The sequence below is a fragment of the Salmo trutta genome, chromosome 38 (assembly GCF_901001165.1).
Source record: "Salmo trutta chromosome 38, fSalTru1.1, whole genome shotgun sequence".
Taxonomy (NCBI): domain Eukaryota; kingdom Metazoa; phylum Chordata; class Actinopteri; order Salmoniformes; family Salmonidae; genus Salmo; species Salmo trutta.
In genome coordinates, this window is record NC_042994.1 from 34,418,431 (window position 1) to 34,443,575 (window position 25,145).

At 39.9% G+C, this 25,145-nt stretch overlaps 1 protein-coding gene and 1 long non-coding RNA gene across 2 annotated transcripts in view; both read right to left on the bottom strand.

Annotated features, from left to right (window-relative positions):
- Nucleotides 1-2,067: 2,067 nt before the first annotated feature.
- On the bottom strand, nucleotides 2,068-6,188 carry LOC115178453 (uncharacterized). The gene is made up of 2 exons (XR_003872631.1): nucleotides 6,151-6,188; nucleotides 2,068-2,269 (listed from the first exon to the last, which is right to left on the bottom strand). It is a non-coding gene; the product is annotated as an uncharacterized LOC115178453 (long non-coding RNA).
- A 6,357-nt stretch (nucleotides 6,189-12,545) lies between these two features.
- Nucleotides 12,546-25,145, bottom strand: part of LOC115178631 (zinc finger protein 420-like) — a gene marked incomplete at its 3' end in the record, with an annotated part of 31,794 nt that continues 19,194 nt past the window's right edge. Inside the window, exon 4 of the mRNA XM_029739884.1 lies at nucleotides 12,546-13,579. Within this exon, the coding sequence (XP_029595744.1) occupies nucleotides 12,546-13,579 (1,034 nt within the window). The remainder of the gene's footprint in view (nucleotides 13,580-25,145) is intronic.

The window sequence follows — 25,145 nt, forward strand, 5'->3', positions numbered from 1 at the left end:
ATTAGATTCTAAATAGAGGAAAGGATGGAATGGAACACTATTAGATTCTAAATAGAGGAAAGGATGGAATGGAACACTATTAGATTCTAAATAGAGGAAAGGATAGAATGGAACACTATTAGATTCTAAATAGAGGAAAGGATGGAATGGAACACTATTAGATTCTATATAGAGGAAAGGATGGAATGGAACACTATTAGATTCTAAATAGAGGAAAGGATGGAATGGAACACTATTAGATTCTAAATAGAGGAAAGGATGGAATGGAACACTATTAGATTCTAAATAGAGGAAAGGATAGAATGGAACACTATTAGATTCTAAATAGAGGAAAGGATGGAATGGAACACTATTAGATTCTAAATAGAGGAAAGGATAGAATGGAACACTATTAGATTCTAAATAGAGGAAAGGATGGAATGGAACACTATTAGATTCTAAATAGAGGAAAGGATGGAATGGAACACTATTAGATTCTAAATAGAGGAAAGGATGGAATGGAACACTATTAGATTCTAAATAGAGGAAAGGATGGAATGGAACACTATTAGATTCTAAATAGAGGAAAGGATGGAATGGAACACTATTAGATTCTAAATAGAGGAAAGGATGGAATGGAACACTATTAGATTCTAAATAGAGGAAAGGATGGAATGGAACACTTTTAGATTCTAAATAGAGGAAAGGATGGAATGGAACACTATTAGATTCTAAATAGAGGAAAGGATGGAATGGAACACTTTTAGATTCTAAATAGAGGAAAGGATGGAATGGAACACTTTTAGATTCTATATAGAGGAAAGGATGGAATGGACACTATTAGATTCTAAATAGAGGAAAGGATGGAATGGAACACTCAGATTGGAAATAGCAGTGATGTCACAAACATGTCCCATCCTCAAGTCTCTCTTTTTGAAGTGAGTTTGGAAAATCACTATGCAGCATCTTAAAAATAGTTTTCACAAACGCACTTTATATGTCCGAACATAGAATCAAATAGACTTCCCCAAAATAATATGGCATTTACTTTATTTCACCTTTATTTAATCAGATATGTCAATTGAGAACCAATTCGCATTTACAATGACAATCTGAATGAAGAAATACTAATATTAATCTATTTAATAATTAACATTTTTGAAATATCCCAATTATATAGTGAACAACATTTAGGGGTTTACACTTGCATTCAATCAATCTTAAGTTCATAATCAAAACATAATATTTTTTTAAATATTTTAATCCGATTTTCGACATGATCATTTCTTGAGATGGAAAAAAAATGTTGACCTATTTTTCAGTATGATTTCATTCATACAATATGATTTAATGTAGCATGAACAAAAACACAATTTCTCAATCAAAAACATAAGTCACAGCCTCTCAATCAAAAACATAAGTCACAGCCTCTCTATTCTCTTGTGTGATTTCAGGTCCTCTGACTGAGAAAATGTATTTTCACAATGAGAGCAGTGGGATGTCTTCTCCTCCTGTGTATTAGTATGTTGGAAAGTCTTTTCTCCTGTGTATGTTCTCCCATGCCTTTTCAAGCTCCCTAACCGGGTAAAACTCTTTTCACATCGGGAACATTGGTAAGGCTTTTCTCCTGTGTGTATTCTCTCATGCTCCTTCAGGCTCGCATACCACCTAAAATTCCTTGCACAGTGGGAACAGTGATAAGGCTTCTCTCCAGTGTGTCCCCTCTCATGTGTTTTCAGGCTCCCTAACTGAGTAAAACTCTTTACACAGTGGGAACAGTGGTAAGGCTTCTCTCCAGTGTGTCCCCTCTCATGTGTTTTCAGGCTCTCTAACTGAGTAAAACTCTTTACACAGTGGGAACAGTGGTGAGGCTTCTCTCCAGAGTGTATTCTCATATGTATTTTCAGGTTCCCTAACCCAGCAAATATCTTTCCACACTGAGAGCAGTGCTAGGTCATCCTATCTTCTGTGTGTATTTCTTCATGTCGTTTCAGGTACCGTAACTAAGTAAACCTCTTTCCACACTGTGAACATTGGAAATGCTTTTCTCTTGTGTGTGTCCTCTCATGCTCTTTTAGGTTCCCTAACTTGGTAAAACTCTTTCCACAGTGGGAGCAATCATAAGGGTTTTCTCCTGTATGTGTTCTCTCATGTACTTTCAGGTTCCTTAACCACTTAAAACTCTTTCCACACTGGGAACAGTGGTGTCGTCTCGCTGGTTTGGGTGTCTCTGGGTCTGGTTCCACTGAAGGAGTCTCCCCACTGTCAGAGTGAGAGTCTGGTCCCTCTCCTACCAAAGACAAACAGAGTATTTAGTTAAATACTAAACAAAGAACTGAATTAAACCTCCATAAAATAAAACTGTCTTCCTGTGAGGCTAGATTCCTCAAAAACCTGAAGTCAGTTTTCAGAACATTCCATAATTTAATAAAAACTTGGGGGGCGCCCTAATAATTATAATAATAATGATAATGTAGAACATAAAATCTAATCTTGCTTTCATGTTTATAGGCTGAGCAGAGCTCTATAATAGGGAAAGGGGGATACCTAGTACACTGAATGGATTCAACTGAAATGTGTGTCCCGTATTTAACCCAACCCCTCTGAATCAGAGAGGTGTGGGGGGCTGCCTTAATAGAGATCCACGTCATCGTCATATAATAATAGATAATGTCATGTTTACAGGCTGAGCAGAGCTCTATAATAATAGATAATGTCATGTTTACAGGCTGATCAGAGCTCTATAATAATAGATAATGTCATGTTTATAGGCTGAACAGAGCTCTATAATAATAGATATTGTCATGTTTATAGGCTGATCAGATCTCTATAATAATAGATAATGTCATGTTTATAGGCTGATCAGAGCTCTATAATAATAGATCATGTCATGTTTATAGGCTGAACAGAGCTCTATAATAATAGATATTGTCATGTTTACAGGCTGATCAGAGCTCTATAATAATAGATAATGTCATGTTTATAGGCTGAACAGAGCTCTATAATAATAGATAATGTCATGTTTATAGGCTGAACAGAGCTCTATAATAATAGATAATATCATGTTTACAGGCTGATCAGAGCTCTATAATAATAGATAATGTCATTTTTTTAGGCTGAGCAGAGCTCTATAATAATAGATAATGTCATGTTTATAGGCTGAGCAGAGCTCTATAATAATAGATCATGTCATGTTTATAGGCTGAGCAGAGCTCAATAATAATAGATAATGTCATGTTTATAGGCTGAGCAAAGCTATAATAATAGATAATGTCATGTTTATTGGCTGAGCAGAGCTCTATAATAATAGATAATGTCATGTTATAGGCTGATCAGAGCTCTATAATAATAGATAATGTCATGTTTATAGGCTGAGCAGAGCTCTATAATAATAGATAATGTCATGTTTATAGGCTGAGCAGAGCTCTATAATAATAGATAATGTCATGTTTATAGGCTGAGCAGAGCTCTATAATAATAGATAATGTAATGTTTTAGGCTGAGCAGAGCTCTATAATAATAGATAATGTCATGTTTTAGGCTGAGCAGAGCTCTATAATAATAGATAATGTAATGTTTATAGGCTGAGCAGAGCTCTATAATAATAGATAATGTCATGTTTTAGGCTGAGCAGAGCTCTATAATAATAGATAATGTCATGTTTTAGGCTGAGCAGAGCTCTATAATAATAGATAATATCATGTTTATAGGCTGAGCAGAGCTCTATAATAATAGATAATGTCATGTTTATAGGCTGAGCAGAGCTCTATAATAATAGATAATGTCATGTTTTAGGCTGAGCAGAGCTCTATAATAATAGATAATGTAATGTTTTAGGCTGAGCAGAGCTCTCTAATAATAGATAATGTCATGTTTTAGGCTGAGCAGAGCTCTATAATAATAGATAATGTCATGTTTTAGGCTGAGCTCTACTATCTATCTATAGCTTGACAACATTTCTTTCCCTTTTGGTTACTAAGCAGTTATATCAACATTTAGCAACTACGTTAAACTAGCAACATTAGCAAACCGTTAGCTATATTTCAGAGGTTAAAAGTTGGATATTAAATTAAATGTGTCACGCAGTCAAATTTTACAATATACAGAATGTCCCACAAAATGTGTACATATTACTTTTTTGAAAACTCTCATAAACTAACTTAACTAAAACCTAACTTAATTTACATGAATTACAATGAAAGTTGTGGTCAGTTAGCTAGAAGGATGTATGTAGTCAAAGTTATTATTATTATTATTGTTTCTTGTTGACTATTTTAATTGAAATCCTTCACAGTTATGTTGGATAAATAAAACATATAAGAAGCCATATGTATCTTACATTAAAAGGCCAATGCAGCAGTTTTTAATCTCAACATCAAATCCTTTCTGGGTAACTATGAAGTACCTTCCTGGTTTTGTTTTCAAAGATGCCCACTGTCTGGGTGTTCACTTCCCCCCACGGGTTACTATAGCAACACACATCACCAGTCATTTATATCTTGTTTGTCAATTCTGAGTGACATTAAAGTTGTGAATTTGCTAATCCATTGTTTAGGTTTTGTTGGTGACCCGCTCTTTGGTGGTATACACATCTTACAGTGTAGTTATCAATTCCTACATTAAATAAAAACATATTAACCTGTTTGGTATAGGGGGCAGTATTGAGAATTTTGGAAAAAATATGTTCCCATTTTTAACTGCCTCCTACACCAACTCAGAAGCTAGAATATGCATATTATTGTTCAGGTTTGGATAGAAAACACTCTGAATTTTCTAAAACTGTTTGAATGGTGTCTGTGAGTATAACAGAACTCCTATGGCAGGCAAAAACCTGACAAGGCTTCAAGCAGGAAGTACCCTGTCTGACAAGGAGTCGTGCGTCTTACCTCTTTTTATTGAAAAGTAAGGATCTTAGCTGTAACGTGACAATTCCCAGGGCTCCAATAGGCTCTCAGAGCCCGCGAAATAACTGAAGGTTTACGAGGGAACCTCAGGTTGAAACATATTATCGCCTTTTGTAAGTGGATGCTCGGAGGACCTTTCAATGATGCGCGTGCATGAGTCGCTTCTGAGGAGAAATTTTATTCGGCTGTTTAGGCTCAATGCATACTCCCGGTCGGAATATTATCACTTCTCTACGACATAAATGGCATAAAAATTGGTTTTAAACAGCGGTTGACATGCTTCGAAGTACGGTAATGGAATATTTAGACATTTTTGACACGCCAATGCGCCATGCGCGACACCGCGAAGAAGCATTCTAGAACTCACGAACAAAACGTCGCTGTTGGAATATAACGATGGATTATTTGGGACCAAACCAACATTTGTTATTGAAGTAGAAGTCCTGGCAGTGTATTCTGATGAAGAACAAGCAAGGTAAGAACATTTTTCTTATAGGAAATGTGATTTTGGTGGAGGCTGAACTGGGTGGGTATCTAAATAGCTAGCCCTGTAATGCCGGGCTATGTACTTAGATTATTGCAAAATGTGCTTCATCCGAAAAGCTATTTTAAAATCGGACATATCGAGTGCATAGAGGGGTAATGTATCTATAATTCTTAAAATAATTGTTATGCTTTTTGTGAACGTTTATCGTGAGTAATTTAGTAAAATCACCGGAAGTGTTCGGTGGGAATGCTAGTTCTGAACGTCATATGCTAATGTAAAAAGCTGGTTTTTGATATAAATATGAACTTGATTGAACAGACATGCATGTATTGTATAACACAATGTCCTAGGTGTGTCATCTGATGAAGATCATCAAAGGTTAGTGCTGCATTTAGATATGGTTTGGGTTTATGTGACATGATATGCTAGCTTGAAAAATGGCTGTGTGATTATTTCTGGCTGGGTACTCTGCTGACATAATCTAATGTTTTGCTTTTGTTGTAAAGCCTTTTTGAAATCGGACAGTGGGGTTAGATTAACGAGATTCTTGTCTTTAAATAGCTGTGAAATAGTCATATGTTTGAGAAATTGAAGTTATAGCATTTCTAACGATTCAAAAATCGCGCCACTGGATTGAAGTGGCTGTTACGTAGGTGGGACGAAATCGTCCCACATAGCCCAGAGAGGTTTTTAAAGCATAAACATTCAGTAGAACGCTGCTTTAAAACCACGCATCAGTTCAACAATAGTTTGTGCTGCTGTTTCTAAGACAGTACTTACTGGTCTTAATCAGGTCGCCTGTCTCCTCCTCCTGTTATTGTTCTTCCTTCTCCTCCTTCAATGTGACAGTCATCTCCCCCTCCTCCTCCTTCACTCCAAAAACTGAATCCTCCTCTTTCTCTTCCTCCTCTTCTTTTACTGTAACATCCTCCTCCTCTTTCACTCTGAACGCGTCTTCCTCTTCTTTCACTGTAACGTCTTTCTCTTCTTCTTTCACGGTAAAAGCCTCACCCTCTACTTGTTGTTGTATTGTAACATCTTTCTCTTCCTCCTCCTTTTTCACAAGAGTTTCTTTCTCCGTCCAGCAGACCTCCTCTTCTTTAGCAGGAGGAGAGTAACTTAGTGAACTCATGGTCGGGGATGTTAGCCAGCTAACCTAGCTAGTTAGCGACTAGCCTGGTGATAGGCTAATTTATCAAGCCAGCTAACGTTACCTGACTATACGGAAATATGACATTAAATGGGGAAACTAGTTATATGACAGAATTATGCTTTAAATACAGAGGCAAATATACACCGAAGAAGTCTGAACAGCTTGAATGTTTCGGCTAGGAAGCTACCGTAGTGGCTGACTAGATGTTGTTGAAGAAGTGTTCCGTCCACTAGATTATACGTCACGCTGATAGCATCGCCTGAAAGACGCACATCGCCATCTGTTGACTGGAGTGGTTAAGGCAGATAAATGTTTATTTTATTTCCAGACAAAAAGTGCATTTTTACATTTCTTTCATTAAATAATAATATAATAGTCAGACAACTGCAGATTTGTAATAAGTATGAATTTATAACCTAATTCTACATTCTACCAACCCAACAGATGGTAATACTACAGTGAATATTAACCAATGAGGTGGGTCTTTCTACATTCTACCAACCCAACAGATGGTAATACTACAGTGAATATTAACCAATGAGGTGGGTCTTTCCACATTCTACCAACCCAACAGATGTTAATACTACAGTGAATATTAACCAATGAGGTGGGTCTTTCTACATTCTACCAACCCAACAGATGTTTCTACTACAGTGAATATTAACCAATGAGGTGGGTCTTTCCACATTCTACCAACCCAACAGATGTTTCTACTACAGTGAATATTAACCAATGAGGTGGGTCTTTCCACATTCTACCAACCCAACAGATGGTAATACTACAGTGAATATTAACCAATGAGGTGGGTCTTTCCACATTCTACCAACACAACAGATGTTTCTACTACAGTGAATATTAACCAATGATGTGGGTCTTTCCACATTCTACCAACCCAACAGATGTTTCTACTATGAAGCAACTCTTTCAGGTTAATTAAAGTTTAATTCCCAAACAGCCTCTACAGGTTTGGTCATTATCAGGTATTGGAGCGTTGAAAGATGATGCACAACAACGGTTTCTTCCAGGAAACCACGTCTCCAATAACCACCGCGGGCGAAACAACTGTAAAGTTATCGAAACAACTACCGCTACAATCGACCTGTTCGCAATACATGGGTATTGGGATCTGACTTCATTGATCTGTCAGTAAGCTGTGTCTACATGGGTATTGGGATCTGACTTCATTGATCTGTCAGTAAGCTATGTTTACATGGGTATTGGGATCTAACCTCATTGATCTGTCAGTAAGCTATGTCTACATGGGTATTGGGATCTAACCTCATTGATCTGTCAGTAAGCTATGTTTACATGGGTATTGGGATCTAACCTCATTGATCTGTCAGTAAGCTATGTTTACATGGGTATTGGGATCTAACCTCATTGATCTGTCAGTAAGCTATGTTTACATGGGTATTGGGATCTAACCTCATTGATCTGTCAGTAAGCTATGTCTACATGGGTATTGGGATCTAACCTCATTGATCTGTCAGTAAGCTATGTTTACATGGGTATTGGGATCTAACCTCATTGATCTGTCAGTAAGTTATGTCTACATGGGTATTGGAATCTGACCTCATTGATCTGTCAGTAAGCTATGTTTACATGGGTATTGGGATCTAACCTCATTGATCTGTGAGTAATCTATGTCTACATGGGTATTGGAATCTAACCACATGAATCTGTCAGTAAGCTATGTCTACATGGGTATTGGGATCTAACCTCATTGATCTGTCAGTAATCTATGTCTACATGGGTATTGGGATCTAACCTCATTGATCTGTCAGTAAGCTATGTCTACATGGGTATTGGGATCTAACCTCATTGATCTGTCAGTAAGCTATGTCTACATGGGTATTGGGATCTGACCTCATTGATCTGTCAGTAAGCTATGTCTACATGGGTATTGGGATCTGACCTCATTGATCTGTCACATAAATAATTACTGTCCAGCACATTGTCTAGGAAGGTACTGTTCATAGGCCATCATTGTAAATAAGAATTTGTTCTTAACTGACTTGCCAATTTAAATAAAGGTAAAAAAAGGGAATATGTTCCATAATCCATTGCGTGCCAACTTGTCTTGTCTGTTTATTGTACACCTGCTATGTAAAAGAGACAGAAGAATGCACGATGGTCAATGCTATCTGGGATCCTTGGGACATCCCTACCCTAAACCCTAACCTTAACCCCTACCTTAACCATTTTAAATGTCAACTTCAACGGGCTAGGGACGTCCCAAGGATGTATCTCTACATGAAAATACATGATCTAAGTGATTGATAGTTAGTATTCAGCATAAAGCCTTATTTACTTTAATGAACTACTAAAATAGTGATTTTGTCAGACAGCAGCTCTACACTTTATTGACTGACTGATCCATTCATCCTTCCATCCCTCCTCAGCCTTCCTCTCCTCTGAAGACCCAGTGAGGGTGGAGCTCAGTCAGAGAGCTGTTGAGGGACTGGTTAGGAAGAACACTTCTACAGCCAGAGAGGTGAGAGGTCACACATGGTTTAGATGGTAAATATTTATGTCCCCTTAGTGGTTCATCACGTCAGCAAAAGGGAATATGTTCCATCATCTATGTTTATTTACATTAGTACAAATTGTCCACTGATATTGGTGTAATTTCTCACCCATTTTGGCTGTATGAAAGTTAATTTCCCCTCAGACACACATATTTGTTCTTTGTTTTTACCCGAGCCACTGCCTGTTCACCCGCTATCATTCAGAAGGCGAGGTCAGTACAGGTGCATCAAAGCTGGGACCGAAAGACTGAAAAATAGCTTCTATCTCAAGGCCATCAGACTGTTAAACAGGCATCATGAAATCATTGTCCCTTTAATAATGTTCACATATCTTGCATTTCTTATCTCATATGTATAAACTGTATCTCAGTCTATGCTGCTCTGACATTGTTTATCCATATATTTATATATTCCTAATTCCATTCCTTTACTTAGATTTGTGTGTATTAGGTATTTGTTGTGAAATTGTTAGATATTACTTGTTAGATATTGCTGCACTGTGGGAACTAGAAGGACAAGCATTTTGCTACTCCTGCAATAACATCTGCTGAACACCTGTATGTGACCAATAACATTTGATTTGATTTATGAAGGTAATTTGTGTAAAATGTATTTTTCCCCACTCATTCACCCCATCTCTTTACATTGCTTATGCATATTCAGTGGCTTGACTGCGTCCAGACTGTCAAAGGCCCATCCTGGTAGATCTGAACCCAATGCAGTTTGGAGTGATCGGATGACAGAAATCACATTTAGGTACCAGGTGTAACTGAGCCTGTAGATGCTCCATATCCATTACTTTGAGTGTTTTTTATAATATGACTAAATGTGTTTCTGTGTTGCAGGGGTAGTCAAGAAAAGGAACAGCAAGGCCACAGAACATGACATAAACAGAGCTGTGGGAGACCACCTCAAGCCCCTGGTAGAGCCGGGGGTGGTGTTTACCACTCCACCACGCCTTCAGCAGGCTGGAAAAGTGGGATTGATCTGTTTGATCCATTTGTTTGTTTCATTGTTTTTCATACTAAGATGGACCAAGATACGTGTTGCTTTTGCACATATTTGTTCATTGGTTTAGCAAGTCTAAAGACATGAGTCTTGATTGGTCGGTCAAGGTCAGGCAAGTCTGTTGGGTTCATTTGTTTTACAATATGTTCAAATCAAACTTTATTTATATAGCACATTTCAGACATGGATGCAACACAATGGCTTCACAGGAAAAAACAATTAAAAAATGAAAATAAACAAATATTTACCACAAAACATAAGATAAAACAGAAGATTACCAACTGAAAGACTGATGAACATACTAAGGAAATGCCATTGATTAAAATATTAACAATTGGATGCAATATCCAACCCAAAATATCAGCTTGTTTTACTACATTGTTTGTTGTTAAGTTCCCCAGCAAGAAAACAGAAATGTTGCTCAAACAGAAGAGGAACTAACAAAGACTCACTGACAACAACCACAACTAAACAGGTGGGATTTTAGGAGGGGCTCTGAAAGACACTATGGGGGTGTCCACTGAAAGTTGACTAGTAACAACAACTGGGACCTAAAAGACACCCACCATGAGACCCACTAAATCTGCCCAAGAGGAAAACAAAAGAAAAACCCACACCAAACTTAAAGACAGGTGTCACGTTCTGACCTGTAAAGGTGTTATTTGTTAGTGTTTAGTTTGGTCAGGACGTGGCAGGGGGTATTTGTTTTATGTGGTTCAGGGTGGTTGTGTGTATGTGTCCATGTAGAGAGGGGTATTTGATTTATTAGTCCAGGGTTTTGGTTATTGTTCTGTTAGTTTATTTCTATGTTTAGATAATTGGTGTTGGGGCCTTCAGTTGGAGGCAGCTGTCTATCGTTGCCTCTGATTGAAGGTCCTATAATTAGGGGTGTGTTTGTATTGTGGTTTGTGGGTAGTTGTATTCTGTTTTGTGCTTGTTACCTGACAGAACTGTTAGTGTCGTTTCTGTTAATTGTATACGTGTTTATTTTGTTTCTCCTTCTTATATATTAAAAAGAGAAGATGAGTACACTTCCCTGTTGCGTCTTGGTCCTCCACACACGTTACAACAGGAAGCAAACCAAAAAGGTGGAACAACTAAAGGTGTTGACTCTCCACATCTATCAAGACAACTGGAGCACTGGGCCAGACACTCTTAAATAGAACCTGGACCAGCTCAGGTGAAACACCTTCCCACTAACGAGATGGACAAGCCAGCACAGGTGTAACACATACTGACTAACGAGGTGACACCAATCAGTGCGTCCTACGTGCTAACGAGCTAGACGTGCTAAAGTCCAGCCTCAAAACATAAATAGAAAAACCACAGCCCGTAACACCTTCTCCCTGAAGACAACAAATAAACTCAGCAAAAAAATAAACATCCTCTCACTGTTAACTGTGTTTATTTTCAGCAAACTTAACATGTGTATGAACATAACAAGATTCAACAACTGAGAGACAAACTGAACAAGTTCCACAGACGTGATTAACAGAAATTGAATAATGTGTCCCTGAACAAAGGAGGGGTCAAAATCAAAAGTCACCGTCAGTATCTGGTGTGGCCTCCAGCTGCATTAAGTACTACAGTGCATCTCCTCGTCATGGACTTCACCAGATTTGCCAGTTCTTGCTGTGTGATGTTACCCCACTCTTCCACCAAGGCACCAGCAAGTTCCCAGACATTTCTTGGGGGAATGGCCCTAGCCCTCACCCACCGATCCAACAGGTCCCAGATGTGCTCAATGGGATTGAGATCCGGGCTCTTCGCTGGCCATGGCAGAACACTGACATTCCTGTCTTGCAGGAAATAACACACAGAACGAGAAGTATGGCTGGTGGCATTGTCATGCTGGAGAGTCATGTCAGGATGAGCCTGCAGGAAGGGTACCACATGAGGGAGGAGGATTGTCTTAGGCGTCTCACAGTATGGACATTGCAATTTATTGCCCTGGCCCCATCTGCAGTCCTTATGCCTCCTTGCAGCATGCCTAAGGCACGTTCACGCAGATGAGCAGGGACCCTGGGCATCTTTCTTTTGGTGTTTTTCAGAGTCAGTAAAAAGGCCGCTTTAGTGTCCTAAGTTTTCATAACTGTGACCTTAATTGCCTACCGTCTGTAAGCTGTTAGTGTCTTAAGTACCGTTCCACAGGTGCAAGTTCATTAATTGTTTATGGTTCATTGAACAGTGTTTAAACCCTTTACAATGAAGATCTCAAATCAATTGAACAAACATTTAGGGTTCCACATTGTGAACATTTAAAATACTCCTACAACAATGTTAAAAACATATTGTGACATTGCATTGATATCATGAAACAACCTTCATCTATGTATTTTCTGATGTTTAATCAGATATCTTTTATCTGAGAATCTCTTGTCACATTGATTACAGCTATGAGGTTTCTCTCCTGTGTGTGTTCTCTGGTGTGATACCATGCTGTTTAGCCAATTAAAACTCTTCCCACATTGACTACAGCTATAAGGCTTCTCTCCTGTGTGTGTTCTCAGATGCACTACCAGGCTGTTTAACTGAGTAAAACTCTTCCCACATTGATCACAGCTATAAGGCTTCTCTCCTGTGTGTGTTCTTTGGTGTGTCATCAGACAGCCAGATGTAACAAAACTCTTCCCACATTGAGTACAGCTATATGGTTTCTCTCCTGTGTGTGATCTCTGGTGTACCACAAGGCTGCTTGACTGATTAAAACTCTTCCCACATTGATCACACCCATAAGGTTTCTCTCCTGTGTGTGTTCTCTGGTGTACTATCAGGCTGCTCGACTGATTATATCTCTTCCCACATTGATCACAGCCATAAGGTTTCTCTCCTGTGTGTAGTCTCTGGTGTGTCTTCAGATCTCCAGATTGACCAAAACTCTTCCCACATTGATTACAGCTATATGGTTTCTCTCCTGTGTGTGTTCTCTGGTGTTTAGTCAGATTGCTAGATGTAAAAAAACACTTCCCACATTGTTTACAGCTATAAGGTCGCTCTCCTGTGTGCATTCTCTGGTGCACCTTCAAGGTGTGTGATGTTGAAAAGCTTTTCCCACAAAATGAACAATGGTGAAGCTTCTCTCCTGTGTGTGTTCTCTGGTGCACTACCAAGGAGCTTGACACAGTAAAACTCTTCCCACATTGATCACAGCCATAAGGTTTCTCTCCTGTGTGTGTTCTCTGGTGTGATTTCAGGGTTTTTAGCTGAGAAAAACTCTTCAAACATTGATCACAGCCAAAAGATTTCTCTCCTGTGTGAATTCTATGATGTATTTTAAGGTCTGTTGTAGATTTGAATCTTTTCCCACAGTCAGAGCACCAGTGAGATTTCCCTCCAGTGTGAATTCTCAGGTGTACTTTTAGTGAATTTGATCTTGAGAAACATTTCCCACAGTCAGAGCAGCAGTAAGATTTCTCTCTTGTGGGTCTCTGCTGTTTATTGAGGTGCTCTGATCTGGAGAGACTCTTCTCTGCCTCGTCAGCTTCATGATGTTGTTGAGGCTCCCCAGAGGATCCACGATAGTCCCGTCTCTCTCCTGTGTGAACGACAAAGTCAGACAGATGGTTAAAGGCCCACAACAGCAGAAATCCACTGTTAATTTATTATTTTTTCACCTTTATTTAACCAGGTAGGCAAGTTGAGAACAAGTTCTCATTTACAACTGCAACCTGGCCAAGAATAAAGCAAAGCAGTTCGACACATACAACAACACAGAGTTACACGTGGAATAAACAAAACATACAGTCATCAATAAAGTTGAAGAAAATCTATATACAGTGTGTGCAAATGAGGTGAGATAAGGGAGGTAAGGCAATAAATAGGCCATGTTGGCGAAGTAATTACAAAATACCAATTAGACACTGGAATGATAGATATGCAGAAGATGACTGTGCAAGTAGAGATACTGGGGTGCAAAGGAGCAAGAAATAAATAAATACAGTATGGGATGAGGTAGTTGGATGGGCTATTGGCAGATGGGCTATGTACAGGTGCAGAGATCTGTGAGCTGCTCAGACAGCTGGTGCTTAACCTGTTTAGGATAGGGGGCAGTATTTTCACGTCCGGATAAAAAAACGTACCCGATTTAATCTGGTTATTACTCCTGCCCAGTAGATGTGGATAGAAAACACCCTAAAGTTTCTAAAACTGTTTGAATGGTGTCTGTGAGTATAACAGAACTCATATGGCAGGCCAAAACCTGAGAAGATTCCATACAGGAAGTGCCCTCTCTGAACATTTCTTGTCCTTCTATAGCCTCTTTATGGAAAATAGAGGATCTCTGCTGTAACGTGACATTTTCTAAGGCTCCCATAGGCTCTCAGAAGGCGCCAGAACGGGGAATGATGACTCTGCAGTCCCTGGGCGAAAAACAGTAGGGCTTTTGGAAAGTGGTCGATCTGAGAACAATGACACGGGCGTGCGCGTGCATGTGAAGAGTCGATTTTACATTTTCAGTGTTTGAACGAAAACAACGACTCCCGGTCGGAATATTATCGCTTTTTTACGAGAAAAATCGCATAAAAATTGATTTTAAACAGCGTTTGACATGCTTCGAAGTACGGTAATGGAATATTTTGAAATTTTCTGTCACGATACACGCCGGCGCGTCACCCTTCGGATAGTGTCTTGAACGCAAGAACAAACGCAGCTATTTGGATATAACTATGGATTATTTGGAACCAAAACTACATTGGGTGTTGAAGTAGAAGTCCTGGGAGTGCATTCTGACGAAGAACAGCAAAGGTAATCCAATTTTTCTTATAGTAAATCTGAGTTTGGTGAGTGCCAAACTTGGTGGGTGTCAAATTAGCTAGCCTGTGATGGCCGAGCTATCTACTCAGAATATTGCAAAATGTGCTTTCACCGCAAAGCTATTTTAAAATCGTACACCGCGATTACATAAAGGAGTTCTGTATCTATAATTCTTTCAATAATTGTTATGTTTTTTGTGAACGTTTATCGTGAGTAATTTAGTAAATTCACCGGAAGTTTTCGGTGGGTATGCTAGTTCTGAACGTCACATGCCAATGTAAAAAGCTGGTTTTTGATATAAATATGAATTTGATTGAACAAAACATGCATGTATTGTATAACATAATGTCCTAGGAGTGTCATCTGATGAAGATCATCAAAGGTTAGTGCTGCATTTAGCTGTGGTTTTGGTTTTTGTGACATTATATGCTAGCTTGAAAAATGGGTGTGTGATTATTTCTGGCTGGGTACTCTCCTGACATAGTCTAATGTTTTGCTTTCGTTGTAAAGCCTTTTTGAAATCGGACAATGTGGTTAGATAAAGGAGAGTTTTGTCTTTAAAAATGGTGTAAAATAGTCATATGTTTGAAAAATTTAAGGTTTGGGATTTTTGAGGAGTTTGTAATTCGCGCCACGCTCTATCATTGGATATTGGCGAGGCGTTCTGCTAGCGGAACATCTAGATGTAAGAGGTTAAAGTTAGTGAGGGAGATGAGTCTCCAGCTTCAGTGATTTTTGCAGTTCGTTCCAGTCATTGGCAGCAGACAACTGGAAGGAAAGGCAGCCAAAGGAGGATTGGCTTTGGGGGTGACTAGTGAGATATACCTGCTGGAGTGCATGCTACAGGTGGGTGCTGCTATGGTGACCAGTGAGTTGAGATAAGGCAAGGCTTAACCTAGCAGAGACTTGTAGATGACCTGGAGCCAGTGGGTTTGGCGACGAGTATGAAGCGAGGGCCAGCCAACGAGAGCGTACAGGTCGCAGTGTTGGGTAGTACATGGGGCTTTGGTGACAAAACAGATGGCACTGTGATAGACTGCATCCAATTTGTTGAGTAGAGTGTTGGGGGCTATTTTGTAAATGACATCGCCCAAGTCGAGGATCGGTAGGATGGTCAGTTTTACGAGGGTATGTTTGGCAGCATGAGTGAAGGAGGCTTTGTTGAGAAATAGGAGGCCGATTCTAGATTTAATTTTGGATTGGAGATGATTAATGTGAGTCTGGAAGGAGAGTTTACAGTCTAACCAGACACCTAGGTATTTGTAGTTGTCCACATAATCTAAGTCAGAACCGTCCAGAGTAGTGATGCTGGACGGGCAGGCATGTGCAGGCAGCGACCGGTTGAAGAGCATGCATTTAGTTTTACATTCATTTAAGAGCAGTTGGAGGCCACGGAAGGAGAGTTGTATGGCATTGAAGCTCATCTGGAGGTTAGTTAACACAGTGTCCAAAGAAGGGCCAGAAGTATACAGAATGGCGTCGTCTGCGTAGAGGTGGATCAAAGAATCACCAGCAGCAAGAGCGACATCATTGATGTATACAGAGAAGAGAGTCGGCCTGAGAATTGAACCCTGTGGCACCCACATAGAGACTGCCAGAGGCCCGGACAACAGGCCCTCCGATTTGACATACTGAACTCTGTCAGAGAAGTAGTTGGTGAACCAGGTGAGGCAGTCATTTGAGAAACCAAGGCTGTTTAGTCTGCCAATAAGAATGTGGTGATTGACAGAGTCGAAAGCCTTGGCCAGGTCGATGAATACGGCTGCATAGTAATGTCTCTTATCGATGGCGGTTATGATATCGTTTAGGACCTTGAGCGTGGCTGAGGTGCACCCATGACCAGCTCTGAAACCAGATTGCATAGCGGAGAAGGTACGGTGGGATTCGAAATGGTCGGTAATCTGCTTGTTAACTTGTCTTTCAAAGACCTTTGAAAGGCAAGGTAGGATAGATATAGATCTGTAGCAGTTTGGGTCTAGAGTGTCTCCCCCTTTGAAGAGGGGGATGACTGCAGCTGCTTTCCAATCTTTGGGAATCTCAGGTAATACGAAAGAGAGGTTGAACAGGCTAGTAATAGGGGTTGCAACAATTTCTTGGCAGATAATTTTAGAAAGAGAGGGTCCAGATTGTCTAGCCCACTGATTTGTAGGGGTCCAGATTTTGCCTCTCTTTCAGGACATCAGCTATCTGGATTTGGGTAAAGGATAAATGGTGGGGGCTTGGGTGAGTGGCTGTGGGGGGTGCCGGGCAGTTGACCGGGGTAGGGGTAGCCAGGTGGAAAGCATGGCCAGCCGTAGAAAAATGCTTATTGAAATTCTCAATTATAGTGGATTTATTGGTGGTGACAGTGTTACCCAGCCTCAGTGCAGTGGGCAGCTGGGAGGAGGTGCTCTTATTCTCCATGGACTTTACAGTGTCCCAGAACTTTTGGAGTTTGTTCAACGGGATGCAAATTTCTGTTTGAAAAAGCTAGCCTTAGCTTTCCTAACTGCCTGTGTATATTGGTTCATAACTTCCCTGAAAAGTTGCATATCACTGTAGAACCCATAACTTCACCTAACAACAACAGACCTAGGACTATAAATCCTTTAATATTTCAGGTGAAACATGGAAACTAAAATGTCTTTGTCATGACATTTCATAACCTGATCACCAGATAATTTTGTGAATAATAACTCTAGGCTACTCTGTAATGTGTTGTCATTCTAAATGTCCTGAATAAAGGAAAATAGCTCTGTGTGTTGTACAATAGCCTGTCCATCAAGGAACAGTTCTCTACACATTATGAGCTAAGTATCTCTTTGTTCAGACAGACTAACGAGACCCTACAGTAAATCAAGTAGACAATAACACATTATAAACATACATTTGTTAGGGTTGTTGGATCCAACGTGGAGCACGGCATAACTGTCTTTACCAGAGTAATGAATGAAGAAGCACTTTGGTTGTTGTTGCATGTCGTGATGTTTGTCATTTGACTGTCAAAAAAACTGTCCGACAGGAAGATCCAGTAATTAAGTTGAAGTTCATCATATGACAAGCTTAACGTTATGACTGTAACTACTGTTCCCTGAAGGAGGGATACTAAATGAAATGGCCCCTGGCAGACCACCCAGACCTGACCCCACAAGATACGTCAGTTTAATCAATTTATTAATTGTCTTTCATTTGAAACACTCCTGTCAATGTTGAGTAAGGACACACACCCGATTATGCATATAGAAGTAGGATTAGTCTACCTGGCCTGTGTGCAAATGTAGGCCTATAAATGTGCCCATTTTGGGATGTCTGGTAGTATTTCTGACTGTCTTAACGCACCACCACTAATGAGCTCTGGAGTTTCTCAAAGTATTTTTTTTCTTCACCTCAAACAGGAAGTAAACAAAGTCTTAATGAAATCAATTGTGAATGACAATGCTCTCGGTCTTTCGATATCCACTCGGCACGAGAGTGGTTACATTTCTCCAACCCTCAGCTGTTTACCAAACCAAGTCTCTGGGCAGCCATTTTGTTTCTGTTTAAATACCAGGTTGTCCCTTTACAAAAGCCACATAAATCACTCAACCAACTTGCCATTCAAACAATAACAAAGCTGTAATTCCACCACTGTTTTGGTAATAAGATGATGGATGGGTCTGGAGAAATGTAACTACTCTCAAATTCATAGACAGGCCTATGGATGCAAGGATTGACCATCCATGATATCAACATTATAGTTTTAACCATGTTGAGGCTATACAGTGTTGATTTACATTGTTTCTAAACATTGGAGAGAAAAAAGCTTATTTGGGGTTCTGATGGGGTACAACAGTTTAACTAAGCTCATGAGGCATGTGTTATATTCTTCAAGAATCAATGGCTATAAATAAATAAATCATTTAAAAGTCACAATATGGATGTAGCAATTGCAGATTTCCCCTTTAACACCAAACAACAGTTCAACAACTGCAGAGTTTGTGCCTCTGTTTTTAAGACAGTACTTACTAGTGTTAATCAGGGAACGGTTTCTCAAAACCATCTTATGGCTAAGTTCATCGTTAGAACCATTGGACGCCTTAAGTTGCCTTTGGGAAACCGGGCCCAGATATCCAGTTTCCTCCTCTTCTTCCTTCTCCTCCTTCAATGTGACAGTTATCCCCTCCTCCTTCACTCCAAAAACTGCATCATCCTCTTTCTCTTCCTCCTCTTCTTTTACTGTAACATCATCTTCCTCTTTCACTCTTAACGAGTCTTCCTCTTCTTTAACTGAAACGTCTTTCTCTTCTTCTTTCACGGCAACAGCCTCACCCTCTACTTCTTTTTGTATTGTAACAGCCTCCTCTTCCTCCTCCGCTTTGACGAGAGCTTCTTTCTCCGTCCAGTAGACCTCTTCTTTAGCAGGAGAGTAGCTTAGTGAACTCATGGTCGGGATGTTAGCTAACAGTTAGCTAGCTAGGCTAATGCTAACTTAACCAGCCCGCTAGCTGACTAATAACAACAACACAGTAAATATGAAATTAAATCGGATAACTAACTAGACGATAGAAGTGGGTTTAAAACACAGTGGCTAATATACACTAAAGTGTCTAAAGAGCTTTATTGTTCGGCTATTTTGTCTATCAAGCTACGAAGGAAGCTGACTAACTGTTGCTGGTGTTGAAAGAAGCGTTCCGTCCACTACATTATACGTCACACCAACAGCATCGCCTTAAAGCCACATACCATCATCTGCTGACTGGAGTGGGTAACGCTGTTGAATAAAACGTATATTGTATTTTCAAACAAGTTAAATTGTAGGAAGCATGAGTTTTTACTCACCAGTGTAACGACACAGTGTGTTTAAATACTTAGAAACCTAGTTGTATTGAAGATCTGGTTACCTATAAGCACAACCAGTTATGTTTTTGAATTATCACATATTTATATATTTTTTATTTAATTTTAGTTCACCTTTATTTAACCAGATAGGCCAGTTTAGAACAAGTTCTCATTTACAACTGCGACCTGGCCAAGATAAAGAAAAGCAGTGCGCCACAAACAACAACACAGAGTTACACATGGAATAAACAAACGCATAGTCAATAACACAATAGAAAAGTTTATATACAGTGTGTGCAAATGAGGTAAGATTAGGAAGGTAAGGAAATAAATAGGCCATAGTGACGAAGTAATTACAATTTAGCAATTAAACACTGGAGTGATATTTGTGCAGAAGATGGATGTGCAAGTAGAGAGACTGGTGTGCAAATTACCAAAACAATAAATAACAATATGGGGATGAGGTACAGTTGAAGTCGGAAGTTTACATACACCTTAGCCAAATACATTTAGACTCAGTTTTTCACAATTCCTGACATTTAATCCAAGTAAAAATTCCCTGTCTCAGGTCAGTTAGGATCACCATTATTTTAAGAACGTGAAATGTCAGAATAATAGTAGAGAGAATGATTTATTTCAGCTTTTATTTCTTTCATCACATTCCCAGTGGGTCAGAAGTTTACATACACTCAATCAGTGTTTGGTAGCATTGCCTTTAAAGTGTTTAACTTGGTTCAAACATTTCAGGTAGCCTTCCACAAGCTTCCCACAATAAGTTGGATGAATTTTGGCCCATTCCTCCTGACATAGCTGGTGTAACTGAGTCAGGTTTGTAGGCCTCCTTGCTCGCACACACTTTTTCAGATCTGCCCACAAATTTTCTATAGGATTGAGGTCAAAGCTTTGTGATGGCTACTCCAATACCTTGGCTTTGTTGTCCTTACGCCATTTTGCCACAACTTTGGAAGTATGCTTGGGGTCATTGTCCATTTGAATGACCCATTTGCGACCAAGCTTTAACTTCCTGACTGATGTCTTGAGATGTTGCTTCAATATATCCACATCATTTTCCTCCCTCATGATGCCATCTATTTTGTGAAGTGCACCCAGTCCCTCCTGCAGCAAAGCACCCCCACAACATGATGCTGTCACCCCAGTGCTTCACGGTTGGGATGGTGTTCTTCGGCTTGCAAGCCTACCCCTTTTTCCTCCAAACATAACGATGGTCATTACGGCCAAACAGTTTGATTTTTGTTTCATCAGACCAGAGGACATTTCTCCAAAAACTACGATCTTTGTCCCTATGTGCAGTTGCAAACCGTAGTCTGGCGGTTTTGGAGCAGTGGCTTCTTCCTTGCTGAGCGGCCTTTCAGTTTATGACGATATAGGACTACGTTTACTGTGGATATAAATACTTTTGTACCTGTTTCCTCCAGCATCTTCACAAGGTCCTTTGCTGTTGTTCTGGGATTGATTTGCACTTTTCGCACCAAAGTATGTTCATCTCTAGGAGACAGAATGCGTCTCCTTCCTGAGCCGTATGACGGCTGCGTGGTCCCATGGTGTTTATACTTGCGTACTATTGTTTATACAGATGAACGTGGTACCTTCAGGCATTTGGAATTTGCTCCCAAGGATGAACCAGACTTGTGGACGTCTACAATTTTTTTCTGAGGTCTTGGCTGATTTCTTTTGATATTCCCATGATGTCAAGCAAAGAGGCACTGAGTTTGAAGGTAGGCCTTGAAATACATCCACAGGTACACCTCCAATTGACTCAAATGATGTCAATTAGCCTATCAGAAGCTTCTAAAGCCATGACATCATTTTCTGGAATTTTCCAAGCTGTTTAAAGGCACAAACAACTTCGTGTATGTAAACTTCTGACCCACTGGAATTGCAATACAGTGAATTATAAGTGAAATAATCTGTCTGTAAACAATTGTTGGCAAAATTACTTGTGTCATGCACAAAGCAGATGTCCTAACCAACTTGCCAAAACTATAGTTTCTTAACAAGACATGTATGGAGTGGTTGAAAAACGAGTTTTAATGACTCCAACCTAAGTGTATGTAAACTTCTTACTTCAACTGTAGTTGATGGGCTGTTTACAGATGGGCTGTTTACAGATGGGCTGTTTACAGATGGGCTGTTTACAGATGGGCTGTATACAGATGGGCTGTGTACAGGTGCAATGATCTGTGAGCTGCTCTGACAGCTGGTGCTTCAATAAAGTTAGTGAGGGAGATATGAGTCTCCAGCTTCAGTGATTTTTGCAATTCGTTCCAGTCATTGGCAGCAGAGAACTGGAAGGAAAGGCATCCAAAGGATGTGTTGGCTTTGGGGATGACCAGTGAAATATACCTGCTGGAGCTCGTGCTACCAGTTGGTGCTGCTATGGTGACTGAGATAAGGCGGGCTTTACCTATGTATTAATTTATGTATTAATATGTATTAATTTATTTCGGGATTCTGGGTAATCCACAGCAGATTTATGGAGAATTGCTGTCGGTGAGTTGAAAATTGAATGGTCCTGGCATAGAAATGTATAAAGTTGACATTACATTATAAACTGTATATCATCTATACTGCATGGGAGTGCTATTTATATCCCATCACTACTGATCATTCATCCATACTGTGTGTCCCATCATTGCAGCTTTTGGAAATAAATGAACTATCCATCCATTGCTCCTTCCTGTGTTGACTCACTGACTTGAGGGACCAGGAAGGTCACACTAGCTCGGTAGCTAGCTCAAGCTTGCAAACGTTAGCCACACCTCATGCTTTTCATGAATTGTGTGGATGTGTTATCTAGAGGGAACCCGTTAGCACAGTAGGCTCTGGTGCCTCTTGCCGTGGGTTCAAAACGACAGAGGAAATCAACCTGCTTGCTGTTTTTTTTTTTGACACAACAGGCTGAAAAGCATCAATGCTTCAGGAAGCTTTGTTTCCCCATCACTACTTTTCAGCATGTTCTCTGTGAAGTAGACTACGGGAGTTTTGTAAGGTTTTCCACCTTGGCTTACTGCTGGCACGCTGACTACCTGACATCTGGAATCTATCTATTTTGGATGTTGGGGATTTTCCCTACCATCATTCTGTATGTCTCTGCTCTTTTGATCTGCAGTCATGTTTTAGTTGGGTTTTGTTAGTTGGGTTCTAAATGGTCTCCAGTAGTTGGGCTCCAGCTCACTGACCATAGCTAGTTGGCTAAATAGCTAACGTTAGCTGGCTAGCTAAGATAACTGCAATAGCTAACATTCTTTGATTAGATGGTATTATGTATTTCCAAAACGTTGGTTTACTTTAGTCACTCAAGTCATGAGTGGAAACTATTGGTTTAATTTGAAGTTATACATTTGAAGTTATTTCTGTTGTAGTTTACATCATAGGGAATATGCTGGTCCTCCATATTACATCACACCTGACTTTGGCATTCTTCTGAATTCTGATTGGTTTTATGTAATAACTCCAAAAATAGAACAGTGAGGTTAACTTTGCATTGGGACTTTATTTGATATTTTATAAACAATACAAAACATACACACAACAACATCATACAAACATTAACTACATCACACCTGCCCAGACCCACTAGAACACACCTCCATCTCCATTAACTACATCACACCTGCCCAGACCCACTAGAACACACCTCCATCTTCATTAACTACATCACACCTGTCCAGACCCACTAGAACACACCTCCATCTTCATTAACTACATCACACCTGCCCAGACCCACTAGAACACACCTCCATCTTCATTAACTACATCACACCTGTCCAGACCCACTAGAACACACCCCCATCTCCAGCGCATCACTCTCCGCCACATGGCCTCTGTCATGACTGTCCTGATCAGGTCAGGTTACAGGAGACCACAATCCTACAGGGTATCTCTCAACCCCCAACAGAGGAGGAGAGATCTAGGGGTCTGAAGATGTGGGGGTTTTATGACCCCTCACGCCCATGATAGTCTTAGGCCACAGAGAAATTCCTTTGTCCTCACTATGGAGAACTGGCCTCAGAACATTAAACTTGCAATAAAGGGACTTTGGAACAATGGTTTCCGTCAGCCACAATGGTGGTCATGACGAGAGATGGAATATGAAAATGTATGTAATTTTTGTATTGTTATTAAAGGTTAAGAGATGACGTTATTACGAAAACATTGTACCTTTAAGAGTTTTCCATGTATATGCCTGGTGTTTACACATTGTATGTTGTGTGGAAAGTATCCAAATCAAAGAGAATTTTTGGTAAGGATGAAATGTGAAGTTAGTGTGTAAAATTGGATTTGAGTAAAATCTAGGCCTTGCTCTTCATTTGGTCCGCCCAGAGAACTGCCCTAAAGGCGGTTACGCCCACTTCTGACCCGAGAGGTATAAGACATGTGACTGAAGAATTAACATATCAGACTACTGACCCCAGGCTGCAGCCACGGTCTGAATGGTCAACGAACCCCAAAACGCAACACAAAGTTTGAAGTCAAAGAAATTTGAAGACAAAGAAATCTTTTTCTACCCAAGCTACGGATGAGTAGCTGTGTCTAAGCGGGTGAAATCAAGCCGAACCACCTAGCCTCCCCTCTTCATCGAATCGCGGTATCTCATTCCTACGCTGTGAGCTCTGAGCTACAGAGCTGTCTGTCCTCAGAAGCCCCCTTTCAAAGCAAGGACAAGGATTCAGACCACTAAGCCAAAAGGGACACTGACATTGTGAGGACAACCAGAGAGTTGCGTCGGAGCAGTGCGTCCTTGAGAAGCCTAAACGAGCCACGCGGGACGCTCCTCTGAGATCTCCAACACGTAATAACATCATTATATTCTGACCCATAAGAGCGGCAGTTCGGGGCAAGGCTAGGTTTAGATAAGCATAGCTGACAAATGAACCCAAATATATATTTCTCTCGTGTACTTTCTTTGTTTCTCTCTCTTTTAAATCCCCATTTTGGGTAACACGCGCCATAGTGTGTTGGCCCGTTATACTAAGTCCTAATCAATAGCCTAGACTGTGTTTTGTGTATGTGTATCTTTTATCATAATTTTAGCTTGCTAGTAAATAAATGATCAACTAAGATTGGTGTGGTAAACTCATTGGTGTAGCCCGGGTTCGTGCAGATTCCCGGATTATGCGACGTTCAGAAATGAGACATAAGAGAAAATTGATTAATTAAGCGACTGTTGTAAAATCGATATTCTTTGAATTAATTTGGGAAATAAAAACTCAATAAAACTAATTTTCCCATGGTGCCCCAGGTTAATGAGTTAATAATTGCTTGATTCATTGCATGATTCATTTAATCACGCAATTATAAACCGTTAATCATTCGATGAGCAACAGTCGTCACATTAACTAATACAACGTCACGACACCTCAAACTGCACCATTTTATTTCTCTCTGACGCCCAGAACTTTACATTTTTAGATAATAAAGCATTTGACCTTTAGATTGGTTGATTTCATTATCTAAGTGATTGATTGTTGGTATTCAGCAGTCATAAAGCCTTATTTACTTTAATGAACTACTAA